The following is a 25,885-nucleotide window of genomic DNA, read 5'->3' on the forward strand; positions in this document are numbered from 1 at the left end:
GAAAGCAGGTAAAAGGCCCCCCAGTCTCCCTAACTCCCATGCCTAACTCATTCCAACCCTACATACCCACCCCACCCTTTGTAGATTTGGAAAAGGTAAAGTAGAATTCTGTCCTCCAGTTTCTGAGGGCACACATCCTTGTCCCTGATGTGTTAATGTCACAGAAGAAATGGTTGTATTAACCCTTTTTCTCCACTTCCTCTCCTGTCTCTTCCACTTTTGGTTTATCCATGTGATGTTTGAGGTTAATGAGTAAGATCCAGAGTGACTAAGTACTGGATAATTTGCAGCATGGGAAGAAAGGAGGAAATTTACCTGACTACTGTCCAGATTCTTTCATTTCTATACAGTAAGCATGATGGTGACCTCGAGTTGAGCCAGTTCTGAAGGTTGAGCTTGGAGAGATTGCATGAGGTAGTAAAATTCACTAAACTGGTGTTGAACAGATGTGTGTAGGTTCTACCCTGACTGTCCCTTGCTGCCAAAAATGATCTTGGGCAAGACTTTCTACTTCTGTGGGTCACAGTTTCTTCATCTGTTGAAGTCACCCAGTTGGGTAAAATGAGCACTAAGGTTCCTTCCATTTCAAACTGTCTACAACATCGTGCCTCATGGATCCACTCCAATCCACATAGGATCTGGGAAATCCAAACCCGATGTGGTGCCTTCCTTTGGGACCCCCCGGAGTCAGAGATGTTCCAGAAAAAGCCCCAAGTGTTCCTCGTCAAAGCCCCTCCAGCACTGTAATTTAAAGCTAGGACTCCCTGAGACTGTGGTTGGAAGACCTTTGTCCTGGCCTCATTCCTGGCACCTTCTCAGCTGGGTGAGGGGCCCTCCCAGGAAGGAAGGACCTGATGTTTGGCCAGACCCTCAGAGCTCACAGTTGGAGTTCCCATTGAGATGACCGAGTGTAATAATCCTACGTCCTTCATCTACATTGACAAGGGAAGTATTTAACAAGGCTTCTATACTGTTTCCCTCTCCGGGTGTTCTATTTTCAGAGAAGGGTAGTGGAAATTTATAGGATTATGAGGTGAGATACTAAGGGGAACCTGTCATTGATATAAATCACTTCAAATGAAATTAAAGTGTGATATTCAGGGTAAGCTTAACTTTAAGGAACCAAACATAGAAAGAGTTTTTGTAATAAGTTGTGTGCCTCAGTGAGTTCACCGGGAGAGTGTAAAGTCATGTTTTCCTTGGCTGTTTGTTTTTAAGGTGGAAAATAGCAAATACATTGACAATTTAGGGTTGGAATTTGGAAGTGGGATAAGAGGAATGGTTGATGGGTCTGAAGATATGTTTTCCAATTCATCCATTCTTTCTCACCTGAACTCCAAAGGAGATCATTGTTCAAAGGACCATTGAGGCCTTCATGATGGTTGCCTCTGGCTGCCCTGGAAAGAACATAGGGTTTAGGTCTGTTCCAAAAAGAACTCTCTGATCTGATTTGACTGAAGTATCAGGATGGTGACGTTTCCAGAGCAGTCCTGGGATAAGGCACTGGAAATGGAAGTTGTAGGGTGTAGTCAATGTGTTTTGCCAAAAGAGAACTTTTGGGAAAACAGAAGAAGGGATGAATATAGGAAAGAAGAATGAGATATTAGTGAAAGCATTGGGTCATCTAATCTTATCTTGATATTTACCACTGCTTTTTACAGGGATAGACATATATATTCTGTTAATACACTGTTAGCACAGTAGCTGTGCTTTACACATTTTGTTATCGATCTTTTAATGATGCGACTAGAAAGGAACCATTTATACAAAGATACTTTTCCTATCTTAACTAAAGTAGTGCTCCTATTTTAACTAAAACTTAGCAAATAATTTGTAAGGAAATAAACGCCACCTAAAAGTTCTCAAACTATTGGATTAAAGTCCTAAATGTAAAAACTAAAACTGTAAAACTCTTGGAAGAACACATGGGGAAATCTTCATAACCTTGGATTTGGCTTTAGTTTCTTAGAAATAACCTCAACAGCAAAGTAAAAAAGAAAAAGGTAAATTGGACTTCATCAAAATTAAAAATCTTGTGTATCCATGAACACTATGAAGAGTGAAAATACAACCCACAGAATGGGTGAAAATATATGCAAATCTTGTCTCTGATAAGAGTCTTTGTCCAAAATATATCAAGAACTCTACAACCAAACAATAAAAAATCAAACAACCCAATGAAAAACTGGGAAAAAGCCATTTCTCCAAAGAAACATAAGTGGCCAACATTCACATGAAAATGCTCAACCTCTTTAATCCTTAGGAAAATACATATTAAAACATCAATAAGTTACCATTTCAACCCAGTAGAATGGCTATTATCCAAAACAAAACCAGAAAATGACAAGTTTGGTGAAGATGTGGAAAAATTAGAACCATCATACATTGCTGGTAGGAATGTAAAATGCCATTATAGAAAACCTTGTGGCAGTTCCTCAAAAAGCTAAGCATAGAATTGCAATATGATCCACTGATTAGACTCCTATGTCTATAACCCAAAAGAAGTGAAAATAGGTATTCAAACAAAAGTTTGTACACAGATATTTATAGAAGTGCTATCACAATAGTCAAAGTAGAAAAACCAAAATGTCCACCAGCTGAAGAATAGATAAATTGAATGTGATAATATTCAAATGCAATGGAATATTATTTAGCCACAAAAAGGAATGAAGTACTGACATAAGCTACAACGTATGTGAACCTTGAAAACATTATTCTAAGTGAAACAAACCAGCCAGACACAAAAGGGCACATAATGTATAATTCATTTATATGAAATATCTAGAATAGAAAAATCTATAATGATAGAAAGTAAAAAGGTTAGTGGTTACAAGGGGCTGGGGAGAGAGGGGAATGAAGAGTTCCTGCTTAAGGGGCATGGGGTCTCCATTCAGGGTGACAGAAATGTTCTAGAATTAGATGTGACATTATAAATCCATTTAAGGCCAGTAAAGGCCTTATATACTTAAAATGGTTAAAGGCCATATATAGTTAAAATGGTTAAAATCACTTATTTTATGTGTATTTTACCTTACCACAATTTAAAAAAAAAGTTTGCAAGCTATAGAAAACTCCTAGAAACCATGTTGATGAAATACCTTTGACAAACATGTGAGCTCAGGTTTGGGAATGGATATATTTCCAGCACTGCCTTTGGGACTGGGGATAGCTTCTGTACACAGCTGAGGATTGGGAGTCCTGTTTCCTGGTCCAGGCCCTGCTGTTCTGTGGCCTGAGGATAAGTCACGTAAACCTTCTGTGCCTCATTTGGGAGCCTTGGACAAATCATCTATATCTGAGTAGGAAAAATCTCAATCATGTATAGGACCTTTTCAAGCCTCACATACTTTCATTCACCCATGCTCCTTACCTAGTGTGAAGTGTGGGATATTTCTGATAAAATACTCCACCACCAGGAAGAGAAAGTGGGGGGCACACATGGAGGTCTGGGGTTTGAAGGTACACTTTTTGGTAGAATCTGTGTAATATTGGAAAGTCCTCGAATGGGTTGTGGTAAGCATTCCCATCCCCGGGAACAGCAAGTAGATTCATTCGTGCCTTCCTGACAGATCCCCGTTCACTGCAGATGCTTAAGGCTGTAAGAAGCATGTGCTGAAGGGCTCAGAGCCCCCAGGTGAGTGGAGTGTGTCCTGGAGGGAGGAGAGCTCTTTCCAGGGTCTGTCCCTAAATTACCATCATGGTGAGTACAGTGCTGTGTGAACTGCCATCCTGGTGAGTGCCCTGGAGAAGAAGCAAATGCTGCGTGGCTGAATGTTCCAGGGCCAGGGGTGCTACTCTGAGGAAGTCACGGTTGACACCTGCCCTCTGAAGGATGACTTGTAACAAACGAGGAAAACCAGCAGTATGCAAGTCAGCCTTCGTCGGGGAGAGAGAACCGTGGAAAGGAAAGAGAACAGAGTAGTCTTGGGAAAGACATCGTGAAGAAAGCCTCATTCTGGGAGGTCGTGCCGAGTGCTGGTCAGTGTCATTGAATCAAAGGCCAGAGAAGTGTCTCACTGAGACCACAGCAGGCACTTCTGCCAGCAAACGCTGCTTTCACGTCCCCATAAAACCACCTCCTGTGCTCTGGGAGTATGTTCCCAGTAGTAACCCCACAGCATCTCTGAAGCTTAGAATGGTCCCCAGACTCGGCTGTGACCTGATGTCCCCATTCCTTGGAGCCTGTACCGTCTTCAGCTCAGGGCAGTGTAGGTGACGTGACAGCCAGCCTGCCCTTGCAGGATGTGTCTCCTTTTGGTCTTTCGGGTTGCAGCCCATCACCCTGGAAATCTAGGCTCTGGGAGTAATACGGCTACCAGAGTCGTGCTTGTGTTTGGCAGGGCCCTTGCATGTATCCAGTGGGTGGACTACATGCACCTTTGCAGCAGAGACCGCCTTTCCTTCCGCACGTTGATGGAGCCCCAGGTGCACGGAGCGCACACCTGCCAGGTGTGTGCTATGCTCCTGAGGATCCTGCCCTGCTTAAAGTTGACAAGGCTGGGGGGTCCAATGCTGCAACTCTGGGGCGTGTGCGATGCCCTGGCCACCCTGACCGTGGTGCAGCAGTTGGGGAAGGGGGTGGTCTCAGCCGTGATGGGTGCTGTCCCCTTAAGGAAAAGAGCTCATCTCTAAGTCCCCTGTGAGGCATGGCACCTTGTCCAAACTCTATTCAGTTTGGAGGCTTATGTGCCGTCTTTTCATTGTAACCATAAGACTGTTCTATCAGGCTTAATGTTTTTTACCCTTTGCTTGCAGGAGAGTCGATCTGGAGAAACCAACAGCTGTGTTGAAGAAATCATTCGGGTAAGGATATTCTTTTAAAATTTTTACCAGTTGGTTGATGTAAGTTTTAAACAGAGGGAGGTGTGCCACTAGAGTGTCAGAGTGAGCCCATTGTTCGTGTGTTGTTTGATCTTTACCCTTTCAGAGGGTAATCACCCAAGTTGCCTAAATAAGACTTTACAAAACCATGCTTCCTATAGAAACCTAGGAGCTCCACCTCCATCTGGCCCCTTTGCACAGGCTGAGGTGACGCTGTATGAAGGGGATCAGCTGGAAGATAGAGCAGCAGAGTTGAGGTGAAAAATATGGCCGTGTTCACGTTTGGGTGCCCCCATTCATCTCCCTACTATTTAAAAGCATCTTTTAATAGTCCATGCTTCCCAGTCAGGCAGGGGTTGCCTGGTTATTTTTCTCCCAAACTTAATTAGAATCAGAAGCACTCTGACAAAGAGGTAATGCTCAATGCTGAAGATTTATTTCTATATTGTTACGCACGTTATTATTTCGCCTGGTCCTCTCTGTAAGCCTGTCCTTTTCATCATCATCATCTCACACGCACACCTTCTGTGAACTAGTTTCACGCACAGGTTCGCTTAGGCTGGGCTGTTCTGCCATGTTAGTGTTCTCCTGAGTATTCAGACTTATAACCAGGATGTCCTCTTCAACCTATATTTTTTCTTCACTCAGATTTTTTCATTGGAATAACCTAATAATTTATGACTCTCAGAAAGCTGATATTACACTGGGCAAAACACCAGGATAAAGCAGACCAGATGGTGTGGCAATTCCCTATAAAGAAAAAAATAACTTTATTTTAATATATTTTTAATGTTTGGACACCTTACATATTTTTTCTTGAATTGCTTGTGAACTACAATAATACAATTATTTGGTTTAAAATTTTACGTTGACTGTCAAGTCATTTTCAGAGGTAGAATATTTTTATTCTTCCTGGAAAGCATTATTTCGCAAATCTCTTCACTGTAGAATTGATGAAAATAATTAATTGAAATTTGGTTTGTTGAATTTGTAATGATTTTTGTTTTTGTGGCAGAGGTTTATAGAGAAAACAGTTGTCAGAAAAGTGTGGCAGCTTCATTCCTGGCATTTAAGTATATGCTGAATAAAATGCACATTGTATTTTATATCTAAATTCTCTTTCCTGGGGCCTTGTTTCAGACTAAATGCAAATAGTGTAAAATGCTAATGTACTTGTCCTATTTTTCTCTTTCAACATACTTTCATGTTTTGGGTCCCAGTATTCAGTGTTGAAGCCATCTTCCTTCAATTGGTTTTGGCTTCTGTCTGAAAAATGAGAAGATCACAACATACCAGTCCTCTTATTGGTTTCACTGTGTTAAAAATCCTCCCACTTCTGATCCTTTCTTGTCTTTTCTGAGGATGTGGAAGAGCTCTGTCATTTGACCTGTCTGTTCTATAGTCCAGGCAAGGCTTGGCGTTCATAAAGAGCTTGAGTAGTTCTCATACCAGAAGGATATGTGTTAGATGATGCGAAAATCACTTAAAACTAGATATTGCAGTCAAGTGTTTAAACCGTCATTTGTTTTTTTCTGAAGAGGGCTGATTTGAGGTTCACAGCCTCGCCTCACTCCTGCCTCCCTACAATACTGACCCCTAACCCATCATACCATGGGTGCCTCCCCTGCCCATCTCAGATCAGGTGTGGAACAAGAGCGAAAGCCTGGACCCAGGAGATAATTGATTTATGCACATGTGCAGGGTCAGGGGTGGGGGACGCTGCCTTCCCTGGAAGACAGCTGAGCTCTAGGTCATGCGCTTCCTAAAGGCCGCGAGGAACAACCAGTGAGGAGATAGTGTAGATGGTGCTAGTGGTGCTGGCGCTGTCCTGGGAGCATCTTCCTGCCCCTTACCTGGCCATCAAGGTGTTAGAGTGGCCGGTGGTACTTCGGGAGCTCCTCAAGGAGCATGTGGGTATTCCCAGCTTTGCCTGGAGTGTTTTCCTGGCCGTCACCTGCCTCTCACAGCAGGAATCCCCAGGATCTTCTTGGCCTCTTCTAAGCATCTCCTTTCCTGCAGACACATGCACGATTCCTTCTCAGGTACAGCCTGCTGGGTTGGTTGTGTGTCCGACATATATCTGTGTCCTTCCCACATGGCGGCCCCAGTGTCTAGACTTTAGAATTCATGATCTTGTGGGATGAATGAATAAATGAGTGAGTGAGTGAGAGAATACTCTAAAGGAGAATGGTGAGCATCAGTCTGATGGCTCACAAGCAGATTTCCTTCGCTATAAATCATGGACAAGATGCATTGGATGGGACTTCCCTGGTGGTCCAGTGGTTAAGACTCTGAGCTTCCAAGCAGGGGGCATGGGTTCCATCCCTGGTCAGGGAACTAAGATTCCACATGCTGTATGACTCCCCCCTAGAAAAAGAGGTGTGTTGGCCTTTTTAATGCTAGGTTACTATGGACTGTCTTTGTGGAACCCAGTTTTCCTTACCAGGTTCTCTCCCCTTGGGATCAACTCAGGCAAACCTGATGTCATCAAGATCACCAGAGGTAATTATAATTTGCAGGCATCTCATTCTTAAAAGCAGTGGCTTCTCTTCTTGTGGAGGAAGAAGAGGGTCATGAAAAATGCCTTAAAATAATTAAAATTAAGATAGTCATTGAACAAGTGTTAGCATGCCCTTTCCATATGGGAGGTACCAGGCATCAGTGGTAGGTTTCAGACAGATGTGACCCTGGCCCTTTTGGAAGCAACAGTGTGCTGGAAGAGATAGATGCTACATTATTTTTTAAATCTCTTAAATAAACCTGTCCTGCTATTTGTGATAAATACTCAGGGTTTCCTGAACATTTTCTCTAGCATTTATTACCTAATTTGTGATCAAGAATAGTGTCTCTGAGGAAGCAACCTGTGAGCTGAGAGTTGGAGGATGAATAGGAAGGCAACCTAAAGAAAATGGTGGGGCTTCCCATCACGAGGGGCGAAGAGCTCAGCTTGTCAGGGACCTGGGAAGGAAAGAGGAGGCCCGTGCAGCCAGAGGGCGGATGGGAGAAGGCGGGCAGGAGAGGCCAGTCGTTCGGCACCTTCTCAGCCACACTCAGGAACCTGTAAGCACCAGGGAGCCGGTGAAGGGTCGGAGCTGGGAGGGATGTGATCAGACTGGCTGTCATGGGGAGGAGAGGGAGGAGGAGGGGGAGGCTGTTGCAGGTCCCAGGGCAGGGATGCTGGGTAGAGACCTGTGAAGATGGAGGGAGAGGCTGATGCTGTTACCAAAAGAGTGGTTACCGAAAGCCAATAAACAGGCCAGGCTGGTGGAGAGGACAGTTTGCTTTATTTTAGATGTTGGCAACTGGCGGAGGAGGGCTGCCATCTGTACAAAGGCAAGAGCGTTTATAGACAGAAGTGGGGGAGGTGTACATGCAGAAACAGCACAGTCAGCTCTGACAGTCATCTTTAGATTGGTCATCGGGGGTCTGACCAGCGTCATCTTGGTTGTTTTAGGTACAGTTAATCTGCAGTTCTACGATTGGTTTGTCCCCATTTCTTTGAGGCCGGTTCTCAGAATTGTGTCAGCTAATGTAATGTCATGGGTATAGTCCGGTCATTATGTAGTTAGCTTCTTCTACCTGGGGTTTCAGCATCTATAAGACAGCTCAGAGGTTATGGCTCAGAATATTTTCTATAGCCCTTGAGAAGAAGCTAAAAGTCCTTGACTGTGCTTAATGACTATGTTGTTATTATTTGGTCTCCTTTGTTTTGTCTCTGCATTTCTCATTTCTCTGATTAAGCTTATTCTCTGACTAAAGTTTTCCACAGGCAAAAGGCAAGCAGAGGACGGGGGTGGGGGGTGGTGGGCAAGGACCATAGGGTCCTGCCCCGTTTAAGTGTTGGGCAAGCAGAGGGAGTACGTCACACGATCGTTTTCAGATGTCCTGAGTTTAAGGTGCCTTGTGGTATTCAGGTAGATGTGGAGAATGTGCATAAGCTCAGAACAGAGGTCTGAAAGGCAGGCCAACATTTTGGATGAATTAGCACTTTGGTTGTAAAACTACAGAAATGGGTCCATTTGCCTGGAGAGGAACTACAAGCTGAGAAGCAATGAAAACCCAAAGTCTACCATTTCAAGGCCAAGCAAGGGAATAGCCACTGGCAAATGCATGTGAGAGGGAGTCAGCAGAGAACCTTAGGAAAAATCGTGACTGAAAAGTCACAGAGTTGAAGCCAAGAGAATTTCCATTCAACTGGGCTCAGAATTTCCCAGAGAGAAGAGAGAGGAGGGTGGAAGACCACCCAAAGGATTGGAAAGAAAGGTCATGGGTGACCTTATGGAGTGCTGTTTCTTTTTTCTTTTTAAATTTATTTTTATTTATTTATTTTTTGGTCACACCATGCCGCCTGCTGGATCTTAGTTCCCCGACCAGGAACTGAACCTGTGCCCCCTGCATTGGAAGCTTGGAGTCAACCACTGGACTGCTGGGGACATCCCTGGAGTGCTGTTTCTGTGGAGGAGAGGGGGCAGAGTCCAGACTGGAGAAAACTGGGGTGGGGTCCCTGAGTTTAGAAACCGCTTATGAGGAGAGGCCTTGGTTTCCATTCATGCTCTTCATTTCCACTAAATTCTATGTGAGTGTGTGTTCAGTTGCTCAGTCATGTCCTACTCTTTTGTGACCCCATGGACTGTAGCATTCCAAGCTCCTCTGTCCCTGGGATTCTCCAAGCAAGAATACTGGAGTGGGTTGTCTTGCTGTCCTCCAGGGGATCTTCCCAACCCAGGGATCAAACCCGCATGTCTTGCGTCTCCTGCCTTGGCAGGTGGATTCTTTACCACTAGTGCCACCTAGGAAGCCCAAATTCTATAAAGGCCACCAACAAGGACGGGCTGACATTTATTGGAGAACGAAATAGCAACCCACTCCAGTACTCTTGCCTGGAAAATTCCATGGACGGAGGAGCCTGGTAGGCTACAGTCCATGGGGTCGCAGAGAGTCAGACATGCCTGAGCGACTTCACTTTCTTTCACTATGTCTGAGACATCATCTAAAGTTCTTGCCTATGTTTTCTCACTGGGCCATCACAGCTGCCTTCTGTATAGTTGGGAACTATTATCATCCCCATTTTACAGAGGAAGAAACTGAGGCAGAGGGAGGTTAAACACAGCTGCCATGCAGGAGAGCTGGGATTTTTGACCAGCTCTGTCTGGGACCAGCACCGCCCCCACCCACTGTGCTGTCTTATTAAAGCAAGAAGCACCCTCCCCGCCCGGCTCCTTCATGAAGCCACTCAGGCATTTTGCCGTAAAAGGGAGGTTTCCCGCTCCCACATGTTTGTGATCCAAAAGCGCCTGATCACGTGTGCGTGCGCTTGAACTCACGGAGGTTTTATGGCCAACATTAGCTATCTCACCTTTAAACTTCTTTTTCCTTTCCCCTCTCTTATTTTTGCTGAGGTGACTCTTTTCCAGTCATTTGAATATTACATTATGTTCTCAAGTACAATTATTTTTTATCCTCGCTCAGAGAATTTCATTCCTGGGACCTAGTAAATCTATGTATTATGGCAACATTCATTTAACCAAGGGACAAATTATAACGGAGTTCTATGGAGATGAGCTCCAAGGGCTGGGAGCCCTCCTGGCTTGACATATGTTTTTAACAGACAGTTTTCTAAGTTACACTGTATTTCATCCTTAAGGGCTCCACTGCTGTAATACTTAGGTGCTTTTCCTAGCGTTATCCATTCACGTAGAATGGCATTAACATTTGTTCAGCAAATAAAATCCATTTACAATGTAATGGAGTCATGCGGGGCTGAAACTAGAATGCACAGATTTGACGCCAGACAGCTTTAGATGGTGGTTATTTAGAGGCACCCTTCATAACATAGGGAGCTTTTGTAATAAGAGACCCGTGTTCGAGATCTGGTTTGGATATAAAGGATGGGTTTACAGACAGTTTCAGGGCACCCTCTGAGCAGATTATCTTCTTGACTTTCATCTTTAGTCACTAATTTAATTCCAATTTCCTGAGAAATATTCATGGTGGATATGTACGTAGAGTTGCCTTTCTGCTGTATGAAGTGGGTAACTGGGACTTGTTTAAATTCTGGAGACCTATACCAATTTCCTGACACTGTGGGTGATCAGATGTCCAGCAAATAGAGGGAACTCAATTTCCTTGGTTTTCTAAGGAGCCTCCTCGACAAGATTTTCTGTTGTGTTTCTGGGAGGTCTGTGAAAGAGGAGAGAGCTGAGGTTACCATCACATACCACGTACATCATCATGCCACCTCCACATGACCAGGCCCTGAATGGTGTGCCAAGAGAAACCTGATGCTCAAATGTCTACATGCTCCTTAATCCAAATGAAAACACATGTGTGTGTATATCCTCAGTTGTGTCCAACTCTTTGAGACACCATGGACTATAGCCTGCCAGGCTCCTCCATCCATGGGATTTCCCAGGCAAGAATGCTGGAGTTAGTTGCCATTTCCTCTTCCAGGGTATGTTCCCGACCCAAGGGTAAAACCTGTCTCTTGCATCTCCTGCATTGGCAGGCAGATTCTTTACTACTGTGCCACAAAAATGCATTTACCCCTCTTGGAGAAAATAGAAAACAAAGAGACTCTTGTTTTAAATGATCTGTTTGGGTCATTTGTAGAACCGGAATGATGTCAGATCTGCCCTGTTTCCGACCAGACAAGGCATTTTCTGCCTCATGTTATTTTCTTTGTAAATTATTTCATTTGTTTCAAGTAGTAAGGATTTTATTCATGACAAAATGAAGCCCACAAATGGCAAAATCAGGCTGTGCATAACTGCAGAGGAGCGCCATTTACATATCCCATTACTTGGTATAGTAAAGCAGAATCAAAGCAAAAGTAACAGTGATGGAGGTCTGGAGAAATTCACCAAGCAAACTGCATGTCTTATCCAAGATATGTGAGTTTCACTTGGCAGTGTCTTGTTTTGATTTTTCTTTTTTTCATTTGGCCACCTGGATGAAAAGACCCTGATGCTGGAAAAGACTGAGGGCAGGAGGAGAAGCGGGCGGCAAAGGAGGAGATGGTTGGATGGCATCACCGACTCAATGGACATGAATTTGAACAACCTCCGGGAGTTAGTGAAAGACAGGGAAGCCTGGCATTCAGTAATCATGGGACACAAAGAGTCAGACACTGCTGAGAGACTGAATGGTGATGCCCTGGATGGACAGAGACACAAACACCATGTAAAATATCTTATTTTAATCTGAAGCTGCAGTTTCGCTAGATGTTATTAGTCCTTTTGGCTGAAACCAGAAGCCCTACTTAAGTGGCTCCATGTCTCTGCCTGAGGCACCCTGGTGCCTATGAGGGGTATCCAGCAGCCTGCTGGCCCTTTCAGGGCCATTGGGCTACACTCTGTAGGCTTCGTGGGGATGCCAAAATTCTTCAGTTTCTAACAGAAGTGGGGTGAGAATTTTGTATTTCAGAATCTGCTCTGAGCCCAGAGGCTTCGGGGCAATGGCCAGAGGGACCTCGGGGGTCTGGAGGCTCCAGTCCGGAGTGAATGACTTTGTCTTTCTGTGTTCACCTGTCCATGTGCATGGTTAGACATCACGGAGGCTTACAGAACCAGGAGTGGAGAAGCACAAGGGTATGTTAGCAGGCCCAGCGGTATGTGGGAATACACTCTCTACCCTCACAGTCCCAGGTGTGTTCTAATACCATAGTCAATAGCTTTGCTCCCATGTTTGTCAATATCTTGCTGTAAAGGGGCCACCTGGAGGAAAGGAGCAGGTCCACAAATAGTAACAACAGCTGGACGCTACGGGCTGTCAAGGAAGTTTGGGCGCTGGTGCCTCCTGCAGTGCCCAGATTGGGCCAGGTCTGCATGTCAGTAGCCAGACTGCATGATGGGGGGTTCCCAACAAGGCCAAAGACACAGCTTCCTCATTTCACATCAGGATACTGGGAGAACTTCAGCACTACATGAGAGGACCAGGGCGTTAAATAGACTGGATTTTTAAAGTTTTCTGTTGCTCTAGCCTTGCAAGGTACATCCACAAAGCCAGAAAGGTAATAAGATTGAATGTGACTCAGAAAGAAGTAGATTCACTCGGTGCTTTAGAACGCCAGCCAGACTCACAGGAGGAGCTCAGCCCAAGCTTACAGGACAAGTGGGTTACAGAGAGAGAATGTGGACAGGAAAACAAATAGAGATGCATTCTTTTGAAAGGCGGTATGCCTGGTTCAGCCCCAGCGACACAAGAATGTAGAAGGTGTGACAGAGCCAGCCGTGGGGTGTTGTGTGTCCGCTCCTGTTTTCACAACGTCTCAGAGTATTTTGCCTCTTTATATTTCAGTGAGTCTTCATTCTCATAAAGACAAGCACTTAAACTTGGCGCCTGTGCAAATCCTTATTTGTCTCTTTCCATGAAAGAGATTTACCACTGCAGTGTTGTGAGCCCTTGGTGGGCATTCAGTGCCACTGACTACCACTCCCGCCTCAATGTTCCATCTCTCACACCGCGTCCCCCTGGGTTTTCTCCCATCCTGGTGGCCGTTCCCTCCCAAGCTCCTCCATGGACGTCTCTCCCTGTAACTGTCCCTTAGGTGGAGGTCTCCTGCCCCGATTTGCTCTGCTTCTCACAGGCTGCTTTGCTCAGTTCACGTTCACATCTGTGCTGAGATAGATATCAGGCGTATTTATCAAGCTCTGTTTCCTGATTTTCATGCTCACCTGTCCCATGCCCCCAGGTTGCCCCACCAGATGTATCGTAATATCTCTGCCTTGAGGTCGCCTCTCACTACAGTTGGATTTTCCTCTGCCGGCTGTCTCCTGAATCTCCTCCTAATGGGTCCATTTCTTCCTGTCCCCATCACCATCCCTTCCCACCTTAATTACTCCAGAGACCCCCTTTCTGGCCTCCAGTCTCCTGCCTCCCCCTAGCTCTCCCCCGTGTAGGCAGAATCAGCTTTCTAAAGAACGTTTGCTGGAAACACATTAGTGGCTTCCCCAGGCTCAGGACACGGTCGGGTTCCTGGATGTGGTCTACAGAGCCACACGTGCTCCGACTCCTGGGGTGTTCAGCCTCATCTCTCCCCTCTGCCCACCTCCCATTCTGTACACAACTTCTGTATAAGCAATACCACAGCCGTTTCCTTCCCCTCCAGGCTTACTCCTCAAACATCCAAGTGTTTCTTTCTTTTTCTCTAAGCCTCACTTAAGATGCCACTGCCTCCAGGAAGCCTTCCTGATTGCCAGAGTCTGAATACATGCTCCTGTTCTATATTCTGCAGGAACCCTTTACTTTTATCACAGTGCTTATCGTATGGACTCAAAATGGTCTTTCTTAAGCCCCATTAGGCAGTGACTATTATCTCTAGGGGCTAGCAAGCAACTAGCACATAATGGATATTTAATTAATGCTGAATAAATGGATAAGGAATAATGAATGAATGACTTTGACCTTTTGCTCAATGTCTGTTTTTGCTCTCTACCCTGTTGTCCTTCCCCAAAAAGACTGAAGTGCTTTTTTGAAGCATAAGCTTAAAGCATAACCTGAAACATAAACTCTCCAAAGACAGTCAAGATTGTTGGGTTACCTGGGAGCATTAGGAAACATTCTGCAATTGGGACACATTCAAGAGAGATGAGAATTCACTTAATAACTCCTGAGGGTTGGAAGTGCTAAGGACATACCACTGATGATCGTCCACACCAGAAAAGCTCAGACCTTTTGTGTAACATCTGCTAACTGTAGTCTGATTATCTTTCGTGAGACTGACTTTTCTGTTCTGATATCTGATGAATCTACAAGTTGAAGATATCAAGGTAATAAATTTTTTTGTTTGTTTTTTTGTTTGTTTTTTCTTTCTTTCTTTCTTTATTTTTTTCAGTGGGTTTTGTCATACATTGATATGAATCAGCCATAGAGTTACACGTATTCCCCATCCCGATCCCCCCTCCCACCTTCCTCTCCACCCGATTCCTCTGGGTCTTCCCAGTGCACCAGGCCCGAGCACGTGACTCATGCATCCCACCTGGGCTGGTGATCTGTTTCACCATAGATAATATACATGCTGTTCTTTCGAAAACATCCCACCCTCACCTTCTCCCACAGAGTTCAAAAGTCTGTTCTGTACTTCTGTGTCTCTTTTTCTGTTTTGCATATAGGGTTATCGTTACCATCTTTCCAAATTCCATATATATGTGTTAGTATGCTGTAATGCTCTTTATCTTTCTGGCTTACTTCACTCTGTATAATGGGCTCCAGTTTCATCTATCTCATTAGAACTGATTCAAATGAATTCTTTTTAACGGCTGAGTAATATTCCATGGTGTATATGTACCACAGCTTCCTTATCCATTCGTCTGCTGATGGGCATCTAGGTTGCTTCCATGTCCTGGCTATTATGAACAGTGCTGCAATGAACATTGGGGTGCACGTGTCTCTTTCAGATCTGGTTTCCTCAGTGTGTATGCCCAGAAGTGGGATTGCTGGGTCATATGGCAGTTCTATTCCCAGTTTTTTAAGAAATCTCCACACTGTTTTCCATAGTGACTGTACTAGTTTGCATTCCCACCAACACTGTAAGAGGGTTCCCTTTTCTCCACACCCTCTCCAGCATTTATTGTTTGTAGACTTTTGGATAGCAGCCATCCTGACTGGCGTGTAATGGTACCTCATTGTGGTTTTGATTTGCATTTCTCTGATAATGAGTGATGTTGAGCATCTTTTCATGTGTTTGTTAGCCATCTGTATGTCTTCTTTGGAGAAATCTCTGTTTAGTTCTTTGGCCCATTTTTTGATTGGGTCATTTATTTTTCTGGAATTGAGCTTCAGGAGTTGCTTGTATATTTTTGAGATTAATCCTTTGTCTGTTTCCTCATTTGCTATTATTTTCTCCCAATCTGAGGACTGTCTTTTCACCTTACTTATAGTTTCCTTTGTTGTGCAAAAGCTTTTAAGTTTCATTAGGTCCCATTTGTTTATTTTTGCTTTTATTTCCAATATTCTGGGAGGTGGGTCGTAGAAGATCTTGCTGTGATTTATGTCAGAGAGTGTTTTACCTATGTTCTCCTCTAGGAGTTTTATAGTTTCTGGTCTTACATTTAGATCTTTAATCCATTTTGAGTTTATTTTTGTGTATGGTGTTAGAAAGTGTTGTAGTTTCATTCTTTTACAAGTGGTTGACCAGTTTTCCCAGCACCACTTGTTAAAGAGATTGTCTTTTTTCCCCATTGTATATCCTTGCCTCCTTTGTCAAAGATAAGGTGTCCATAAGTTCGTGGATTTATCTCTGGGCTTTCTATTCTGTTCCACTGATCTATATTTCTGTCTTTGTGCCAGTACCATACTGTCTTGATGACTGTGGCTTTGTAGTAGAGTCTGAAGTCAGGCAGGTTGATTCCTCCAGTTCCATTCTTCTTTCTCAAGATTACTTTGGCTATTCGAGGTTTTTTGTATTTCCATACAAATTGTGAAATTATTTGTTCTAGTTCTGTGAAAAATACCGTTGTATAGTAAAGTTGCAGGATATAAAATTAACACACAGAAATCCCTTGCATTCCTATATACTAACAATGAAAAAACAGAAAGAGAAATTAAGGAAACAATACCATTCACCATTGCAACAAAAAGAATAAAATACTTAGGAGTATATCTACCTAAAGAAACAAAAGACCTATACATAGAAAACTATAAAACACTGATGAAAGAAATCAAAGAGGACACAAACAGATGGAGAAACATACCGTGTTCATGGATTGGAAGAATCAATATTGTCAAAATGGCTATTCTACCCAAAGCAATCTGTAGATTCAATGCAATCCCTATCAAGCTATCAAGGTAATAAATTTGCAGGGATAATTCAGTTAATTAAGATGTTGATCATGGCATTGGGAGAGGGAAGTCAAAGCTATTTTCATGACTAATATGCTCCATCTAAAGCCATTCGTGGAACAATTAAAGCACATCTACCCAAAGTTATCAACTCAAGAAGTGCATTTTAAGACTGTACTTACTATCATGAAAATCACACACAGTGTTCTTTATTTATTTCACATGGAGAGTTGTGATATTACACTGATACGCTGCACATTACTATTACATACTCATCAGAAAGTTTTGAATAATTTCTAAGATTGAAAATGATCATTTGAGGATTGACAAGATCCAGGCCTGGAAAATTAGAACATCTATCTAGATATTAATCATATTGTTTGTTTTTTAAACAAATGTTTTGAGAATAATTCACATACCCATTGAACTCTTACGATCCAGTGGCTTTTAGTACATTCATATAATTGTGTGTCCTTCACCACAGTTAACTTTGGGACATTTCATTACCCCCAAAAAATAACCCCCACCTCTCAGCCATAACCTGTCTTCTTTCCCCATCCGCTTCAGCCCTAGGCAACCATTAACCCACCTTTTGTCTCTATAAATTTGCTTATTCTGGACATTTCATAGAAATGGAATCAAATAGCATATAGTCTTTTGTGGCTGGCTTCTTTCACTTACCATAGTGTTTTCAAGTCCATCTGTGTTTTAAATAAGACATAATTACCTGTAGTTCTTACACTCATAATTATTTAGACGCTGCTGTGTGTGCTCAGTCGTGTCCTATTCTTTGTGACCCCATGGACTGTAACCCACCAGGTTCCCCTGTCCATGAGATTTTTCAGGCAAGAATACTGTAACAGGTTGCCATTTCCTCCTCCAGGGGATCTTCCCAACTCAGGGGTTGAACCTGAGTCCCCTGCTTGGCATGCAGATTCCTTACCACTGTGCCACTTGGGAAGCCCATGTAGACATTATAACATTTAAAAAAAACAAACCAGAAACCTGATTTTTTTTTTTTGTCATTTCATGTGTATGTTGTCTTGTAAATTCTGACATATTTGATTTATAGTTGTGCAGTTCTTGTTTTTTTAATAGTTGTTGGAGGCAGAGAGATGTAACTATTGTAAAAACACAGGGATTGAGACTCAGGACATTTTTCATGACTTTTAGAACATGCGCCGTTATTTATCTACATGTTGTTTTGTTATGATTTTGAAAGCTGTCCACACACACAGCCGCAATGTCAGAATAGGAAATCCAGTCTCAGCATTCTTTAGGCTCCAAATTAACTGAATTTTGCACATGAGGCGTTTTTGCATTTGTCTGTGGCTCCGTTCCTGGGCCCACGTGTAGCCAAGAAATTCTGGAGATTCACTGTGCTCAGCCTGCTTCTTAACACTTTTATTTCTGTTGATAAATTAGGGAAAGGACACCCCTTTCTGTCTCTCCAGGTACAGCAGTCCTCTTTTATCCGCAGTTTCAATTACCCATGGTCAACTGAGGTCTGAAATGATTAAATAGAAAATTTCAGGAATAAACAATTTGTTTACCATGTGATTTTAAATCACATGGTATTGTGAACAGCGTGATGAAATCTTGCACCATCTCGCTCCATCCCACCTGGGATGTGAACCTCTCTTCGGCCAATGTAGCCCACCCGCTAGTGACCTTGGAGTCTTCTTGGTGTTTCAGTACTTGTATTCAAGTGGCTCTAATTTTTCTTAATAATGGCCCAACAGTGCAAGAGTAGATACTAGCAATTCGGATATTCTCTGACTGTGCCTAATTTATATCTAAACTTTATCCCGTGTGTGTGTATGTGTGTGTGTGTTAGTTTTTCAGTCATGTCCAGCTCTTTGCAACCCCAGGGACTGTAGCCCACCAGGCTCCTCTGTCCATGGGATTCTCCAGGCAAGAACATTGGAGTGGGTTGCCATTCCCTTCTCCAGGGGATCTTCCCAACCCAGGGATCAAACCTGGGTCTCCTGGATTGCAGGCAGATTCTTTACCATCTGGGCCACCAGGGAAGCCCAGACTTTTCCATACTTATGTATTAACATATATAGGAAAAAACATAATGTATGCATAGTTTATTGCTATCTGTGGTTTCAGGCACCCATTAGGGTATTAGAATGTTTCCACTGTAGATAAGAGGGGATTGCTGTTTTGGTTTGGAAAATATTTGTCATATCCTGACACTGTTGTTACTGTTTTAGTTGCTCAGTTGTGTCTGACTCTTATAACTCCATGGACTGTAGCCCTATAGGAGCCTCTGTCCATGGGATTTCCCAGGCAAGAAAACTGGAGTGGGTTGCCATTTCCTACTACAAGGGATAGTTTCGATCCAGGGAATGAATCCTCGTCTCCTACATTGGCAGAAGAATTTTTTTACCACTGAGCCACCAGGGTATTCTGACACTAGATGACCTATTTTATTTATCAGAGTTTCCTCTTCTTTAGCCTCCCACTAAAAAGGTGTATCTTTTTATCCAAATGGATGTCTTTCTCCCCTGAATTTCCTAAAAAGTTACAGGAGTGTAACTCATGGGTAGTTTATTATTACCCATGTTTATTAGTACAACTTTTTCACAACAATGTTTTCATTTTAATGCCTTATATTTATGTTGTCCTAAATAACAAGAGTTCTGTGGTTCTATGTAATTAAAACTACTAAACATTTTATATTCTACTCCTTTAAAAAAAGAAAAAGGTATTTTTTCTATGAACATTAATTAGGCTTCTGGAACCTGATTAAAAAATCTTAGATCAGCATTATTATTGATACATTATGTGCTAATTTAAAACTCTATTCTCAGTTCAGTTCACTTCAGTCGCTCAGTCGTGTCCGACTCTTTGCGACCTCATAAATCACAGCACGCCAGGCCTCCCTGTCCATCACCAACTCCCGGAGTTTACTCAAACTCATGTCCATTGAGTCAATGATGCCATCCAACCATCTCATCCTCTGTCATCCCCTTCTCCTCCTGCCCTCAATCTTTCCCAGCATCAGGATGTTTTCAAATGACTCAGCTCTTCGCATCAGGTGGCCAAAGAATTGGTGTTTCAGCTTCAACATCTGTCCTTCCAATGAACACCCAGGACTGATCTTTAAGATGGACTGGCTGGATCTCCTTGCAGTCCAAGGGACTCTCAGGAGTCTTCTCCAACACCACAGTTCAAAAGCATCAATTTTTTGGCGCTTAGCTTTCTTCACCATCCAACTCTCACATCCATACATGACTACTGGAAAAACCATAGCCTTGACTAGATGGACCTTTGTTGGCAAAGTAATGTTTCTGCTTTTTAACATGCAGTCTAGGTTGGTCATTACTTTCAAGGAGTAAGCGTCTTTTAATTTCATGACTGCAATCACCATCTGCAGTGATTTTGGAGCCCAGAAAAATAAAGTCTGACACTGTTTCCTCATCTATTTGTCATGAAGTGGTGGGACCGGATGCCATGATCTTAGTTTTCTGAATGTTGAGCTTTAAGCCAACTTTTTCACTCTCTTTCATTTTCATCAAGAGACTCTTTAGCTCTTCACTTTCTGCCATAAGAGTGGTGTCATCTGCATATCTGAGGTTATTGCTGTTTCTCCCAGCAATCTTGATTCCAGATTGTGCTTCCTCCAACCCAGCATTTCTCATGATGTACTCTAAATATAAGTTAAATAAGCAGGGTGACAATATACAGCCTTGATGTACTCCTTTTCCTATTTGGAACCAGTCTGTTGTTCCATGTCCAGTTCTAACTGCTGCTTCCTGACCTGCATACAGATTTCTCAACAGGCAGGTCAGGTGGTCTGGTATTCCCATCTCTTTTTAGAATTTTCCACAGTTTATTGTGATCCACACAGTCAAAGGCTTTGGCATAGTCAATAAAGCAGAAATAGATATTTTTCTGGAATTCTCTTGCTTTTTCGATGATCCAGTGGATGTTTGCAATTTGATCACTGGTTCCTCTGCCTTTTCTAAAACCAGCTTGAACATCTGGAAGTTCACAATTCACGTATTGCTGAAGCCTGGCTTGGAGAATTTTAAGCATTACTTTACTAGTATGTGAGATGAGTGCAATTGTGCGGTAGTTTGAGCATTCTTTGGCATTGCCTTTCTTAGGGATTGGAATGAAAACTGACCTTTTCCAGTCCTGTGGCCACTGCTGAGTTTTCCAAATTTGCTGGCATATTGAGTGTAGCACTTTCACAATATCAATTTTTAGGATTTGAAATAGCTCAATTGGAATTCCATTACCTCCACTAGCTTTGTTAATAGTGATGCTTCCTCTAAGGCCCACTTGACTTCACATTCCAGGATGTCTGGCTCTAGGTTAGTGATCACACCATGGGTCGTGAAGATCTTTTTTGTACAGTGCTTCTGTGTATTCTTGCCACCTCTTCTTAATATCTTCTTCTTCTGTTAGGTCCATACCATTTCTGTCTTTTATTGAGCCCATCTTTGCATGAAAGGTTCCCTTGGTAGCTCTAATTTTCTTGAAGAGATCTCTAGTCTTTCCCATTCTATTGTTTTCCTCTATTTCTTTGCATTGATCACTGAGGAAGGCTTTCTTATCTCTCCTTGCCATTCTTTGGAACTCTGCATTCAAATGGGAATATCTTTCCTTTTCTCCTTTGCTTTTCACTTCTCTTCTTTTCACAGCTATTTGTAAGGCCTCCTCAGACAGCCATTATGCTTTTTTGCATTTCTTTTTCTTGGGGACGGTTTTGATTCCTTCCTCCTGTACAATGTCATGAACCTCCATCCATAGTTCATCAGGCACTCTGTCTATCAGATCTAGTCCCTTAAATCTATTTCTCACTTCCACTGTATAGTCATAAAGGATTTTATTTAGGTCATACCTGAATGGTCTAGTGGTATTCTTCACTTTCTTCAGTTTCAGCCTGAACTTGACAATAAGGAGTTCATGATCTGAGCCACAGTCAGCTCCCAATCTTGTTTTTGCTGACTGTATAGAGCTTCTCCATCTTTGGCTGCAAAGAATATAATCAGTCTGATTTCGGTGTTGACCATCTGGTGACGTCCATGTGTAGAGTCTTCTCTTGTGTTGTTGGAAGAGGGTGTTTGCTATGACCAGTGTGTTCTCTTGGCAGAACTCTATTAGCCTTTGCCCTGCTTCATTCCGTTCTCCAAGGCCAAATTTGCCTGATACTCCAGGTGTTTCTTGACTTCCTACTTTTGCATTCCAGTCCCCTATAATGAAAAGGACATCTTTTTTGGGTGTTGGTTCTAGAAGGTCTTGTAGGTCTTGATAGAACTTTTCAACTTCAGCTTCTTCAATGTTACTGGTCAGGGCATAGACTTGGATTACTGTGATATTGAGTGATTTGCCTTGGAAAAGAAGAGAGATCATTCTGTTGTTTTTGAGATTGCATCCAAGTACTGCATTTCAGACTCTTTTGTTGACTATGATGGTTACTCCATTTCTTCTAAGGGATTCCTGCCCACAGTAGTAGATACAATGGTCATCTGAGTCAAATTTACCCATTCCAGTCCATCTCAGTTCGCTGATTCCTAAAATGTCGATGTTCACTCTTGTCATCTCCTGTTTCACCACTTCCAGTTTGCCTTGATTCATGGACCTAACATTCTAGGTTCCTATGCAATATTGCTCTTTACAGCATCGAACCTTGCTTCTATCACCAGTTCCATTCACAACTGGGTGTTGATTTTGCTTTGGCTCCATCCCTTCATTCTTTCTGGAGTTATTTCTCCACTGATCTTCAGTAGCATATTGGGCACCTACCAATCTGAGGAGTTCATCTTTCAGTGTCCTATCTTTTTTCCTTTTCATACTGTTCATGGAGTTCTCAAGGCAAGAATACTGAAGTGGTTTGCCATTCCCTTCTCCAGTGGACCACATTCTGTCAGACCTTTCCACCATGACCCTACCGTCTTGGGTGGCCCTACACGGCATGACTTAGTTTCATTGAGTTAGACAAGGCTGTGGTCCATGTGATCATTCTTCAGCTACTTCTCTATTCTTCAGTTACATCTCTATTCTTTAGTTACTCATAAATATCTTTTTAATGATCTCAAGTGTAGATTTGTCTGTTTATAAAGTGCATATTTTCTAAAAATCACCCTGGGAATCCATATTAATTAATTCAACATTGTTGGTATATTTATATCTGCATATTTAATTTATGAATCATTTTTGTGTTCCCTTCTCTGGCAATAACTTGTGATCTCATAGTATTTTTGGTCATTTTTAAACCTGTTTTTTGAATTCAGTTTAACAGTGGATACCTGGGTGGAGGACAGGAAAGGGTAGGCTTTTAAAAATAGAACCTAAATTTAGCTAAAATTGTTGATACAGCATCTTAAAAAATGACTAACTCCCCCGCAACCTACCCTGGAAACCAAATGACATTCTCTGACCCGGGTGAGTCAAAGACAGGAAAGCCCTTTGAAAACTCAGCTGCCAATAAACCAGAGAGAAAGAGAAAAAAGGGAGAAAGAAAATTCAGCCACGATGCATGAAGAAGGTGGTGTCCTAAGAGATTCCCTCCAGGACCCCGAGATGAAAACCTCCCCTCTGGGCTGCAAAATCAGCGCTGACCATTCTTTTTCCCTTTCTATTTCCTTGTTTTTTTCACCAAAGTCTCTCACTCACACCTCCACCCACACCCCAAGCCCAGACTCTGGATAAAGGCAAGTGAACACTAAGTTCTTTTGGACTTTGGCGGTTATTGTTATATGAGATGAGGAGCCCACTGTGACGTGAATACAGACCCAGGAGCAGATTCCTGACATGTGCAGAACAGTGTAGACGGTGATGGGGGATGGGGGGCCTTGGTAACTGGAGTCATCTCGAAAGACCATCCGCAATCCTTAGAAAGTTGAAATGATTAATTACTTCAGCACAAAAGGAGACTTGTTAAGAATAAGCAGGGGACAGAGTGTCAGCTCCAGGGGTGACCGACTTGTATGCTTAATAATGTGCTTTTAAAGTGCGTGCCACATCAAAAGCCAAGCACGTGCTCATGGGGGAAAACGGAAAGAAAAAGCAGTGAGCAAAATTTTTGGTGTATTAGAACACATGTTTTGGAGATCAGATTAGCAATAACTTTGGTTGGAGCATTTTTTAAATGCATTCCTTCTGCCCACCCACCCCGCCACCCCGCCCCAAGGTCTTAGCAGTGCTGGGAAAACTCAGGATGTAAAAACTTGCAGGATATGTGCTGGACCTTTTATTACCAAAAATGATAAAGAGCCCATCAGAGCCACATTGCATGACAGCCTCCTTTTCTTGAAGGTGCAGGGATCTGAATAGACTCTGTGGACCAGAGCAGACTGCATGAACTAAAGCAACAGAAGCAATGACGGTAGCATGGCGTGTCATGCATGGATGGCTTTCTGTGCTCTCTCCTTTAATCCTCATTCTAACCCTGGATGAAGTCATCCTCATCTTCCAGAGCAGGGAACTGAGATAAGGGGAAGGGAACACATAATAAATAATAGACATAGTTAGGGCTTAAACTCCAGACTTCAGAGCCTAAGTTCATAAACCAGATAGAGTGATTTTTTAATACATAAGACTAGGCAAATTCTCCTTGTGGGGATGCATCTGGACTCTTGTATCACCTCTCTCTCCTGGCCTCGATGATATAAACAGATGCTCGTGGCTGCCACTGTTGCTTCAGTGGGAAGAAGTTGTACAGGGCTTCCAGCAGTTTGGTTGAGGATTGATACCTGACAAGGGGTGCACAGGGGTACTTTTGAGGGACTTCCCTGGTGGTGGAGCGGTTAAGAATCCACCTGCCAATGTAGGGAACACAGACATGATCTCTCGGCCAGGAAGATCCCGTGTGCCACGGAGCAGCTAAGCCCACGCACCACAACTCCCGAAACCTGTACGCCCTAGGGCCCTGTGCTCCACAACAAGAGAAGCCCGTGCACCACAGCCAGAGAGCAGCCCCTGCTCACTGCAGCTGGAGAAAGCCCCCGCATAGCAATGAAGACACAGCGCAGCCATAAATAAACACATAAACTTTTTCAAAAAGAACATTTGATAGTTCCTTACAGATTGGTCTCTAGCGTGTATTTATGCATTGCCCAGTTATGAGTAGTGCATCTTGAAGCACAGGGCTCTTCTACATCAGCCTGTGTCTTGCCTCCCTCCATAAAGCTCTGTTACTGATACCACCTGCCCATATTACTCTTCGTAAGAGCTCCAGCGGTCAACATTGTCCTCCTGTCCAGGAGAGGGGTGGATAAAGATGGAGAGTCAGAGGCCCCAAGAGGTCCAGTTGGCCACAGCCTGCACCCCTGCCTGCCAGGGTGTGAGTTTTCACCGCAGCTGGAGCTCTTGCATCAGACATTCTGTTCAACAACAGCTCTGCCACTGACCAGCCTGGTGACAGCCAGTCAATAGAGATTTCAATACAGCGTGCATTTCGCAGAGAAGAAAGGCATTGTTCTCACTCATTATGTGATGTGGTTGTAACATCTATTGCCAGATAAATTTGTGGATACACACTTCTTCATGAGTCAACATGTCTAACCAAATGTTTTCATTCATCACATACAGTTCTGGAGGTAAACCAATCTTGCAAAGCTGTGATTGAGATAAACAGTTTATTTTGAAACTGATGACTGTTAGCTGCTATTATTCTCGTTAGGATAATCAAGTAGTTTCAAATTCATTAGAGATGAGGTTCACTTAAGGAAATATCCATCTGTAAAATCCAGTTGTAGAGTATTGATGAGATTATCTTTATAGCTAGGAAATCATTGCTTTGCTGAAGGAGTCCTGCCTACAGGAAAGGATTAATATAGGATTAATAGTAAATTCCCCTAGATATCCAGAGTCTAGGTGTCTGCTTACAGCTTTTTTTACAAGGTAATATTACTAGAAAACAAAAGCATTGGAATCACTTTGAGTTTGATCGACAAACAATACAATATAAAGACAATACTTCCTCGGAATAAATATCAAAGCCAGTGGGACATTATAAATCACTTTACAAAAATACTGTCTTTTAAAACAACTATTCAGGTGCATATATTTGCAAAGCAGCCACAAAGCAAGTAAATGCAGACTACACCCCCTGGTGGAACATTGTTTGTAGGTGGTTGATGGTTTTTTATCTCTTTAAGTACAGTTAAAGTGCTCATTTAAATTTCTTTGCCTTCTTAGTTATGGTAAAACTACCTTCATTTGTGTGGATTTATGCCCCTTTCGTTGCTTTTACAAGTATATGGTTATACCAATGATGCCTAATTATGAATCAGATTACCCAGGCAAAGCAGTTTTTGTAATATAT

At 42.9% G+C, this 25,885-nt stretch overlaps 1 protein-coding gene across 1 annotated transcript in view; it reads left to right on the forward strand.

Annotated features, from left to right (window-relative positions):
* AFF3 (ALF transcription elongation factor 3) overlaps nucleotides 1-25,885 on the forward strand; it is a 558,198-nt gene that overhangs the window by 253,522 nt on the left and 278,791 nt on the right. Inside the window, exon 6 of the mRNA XM_065929723.1 lies at nucleotides 4,756-4,803. Coding sequence (XP_065785795.1) covers nucleotides 4,756-4,803 — 48 coding nt within the window. The remainder of the gene's footprint in view (nucleotides 1-4,755; nucleotides 4,804-25,885) is intronic.

This window comes from Muntiacus reevesi, chromosome 3 (genome assembly GCF_963930625.1).
Source record: "Muntiacus reevesi chromosome 3, mMunRee1.1, whole genome shotgun sequence".
Lineage (NCBI taxonomy): Eukaryota > Metazoa > Chordata > Mammalia > Artiodactyla > Cervidae > Muntiacus > Muntiacus reevesi.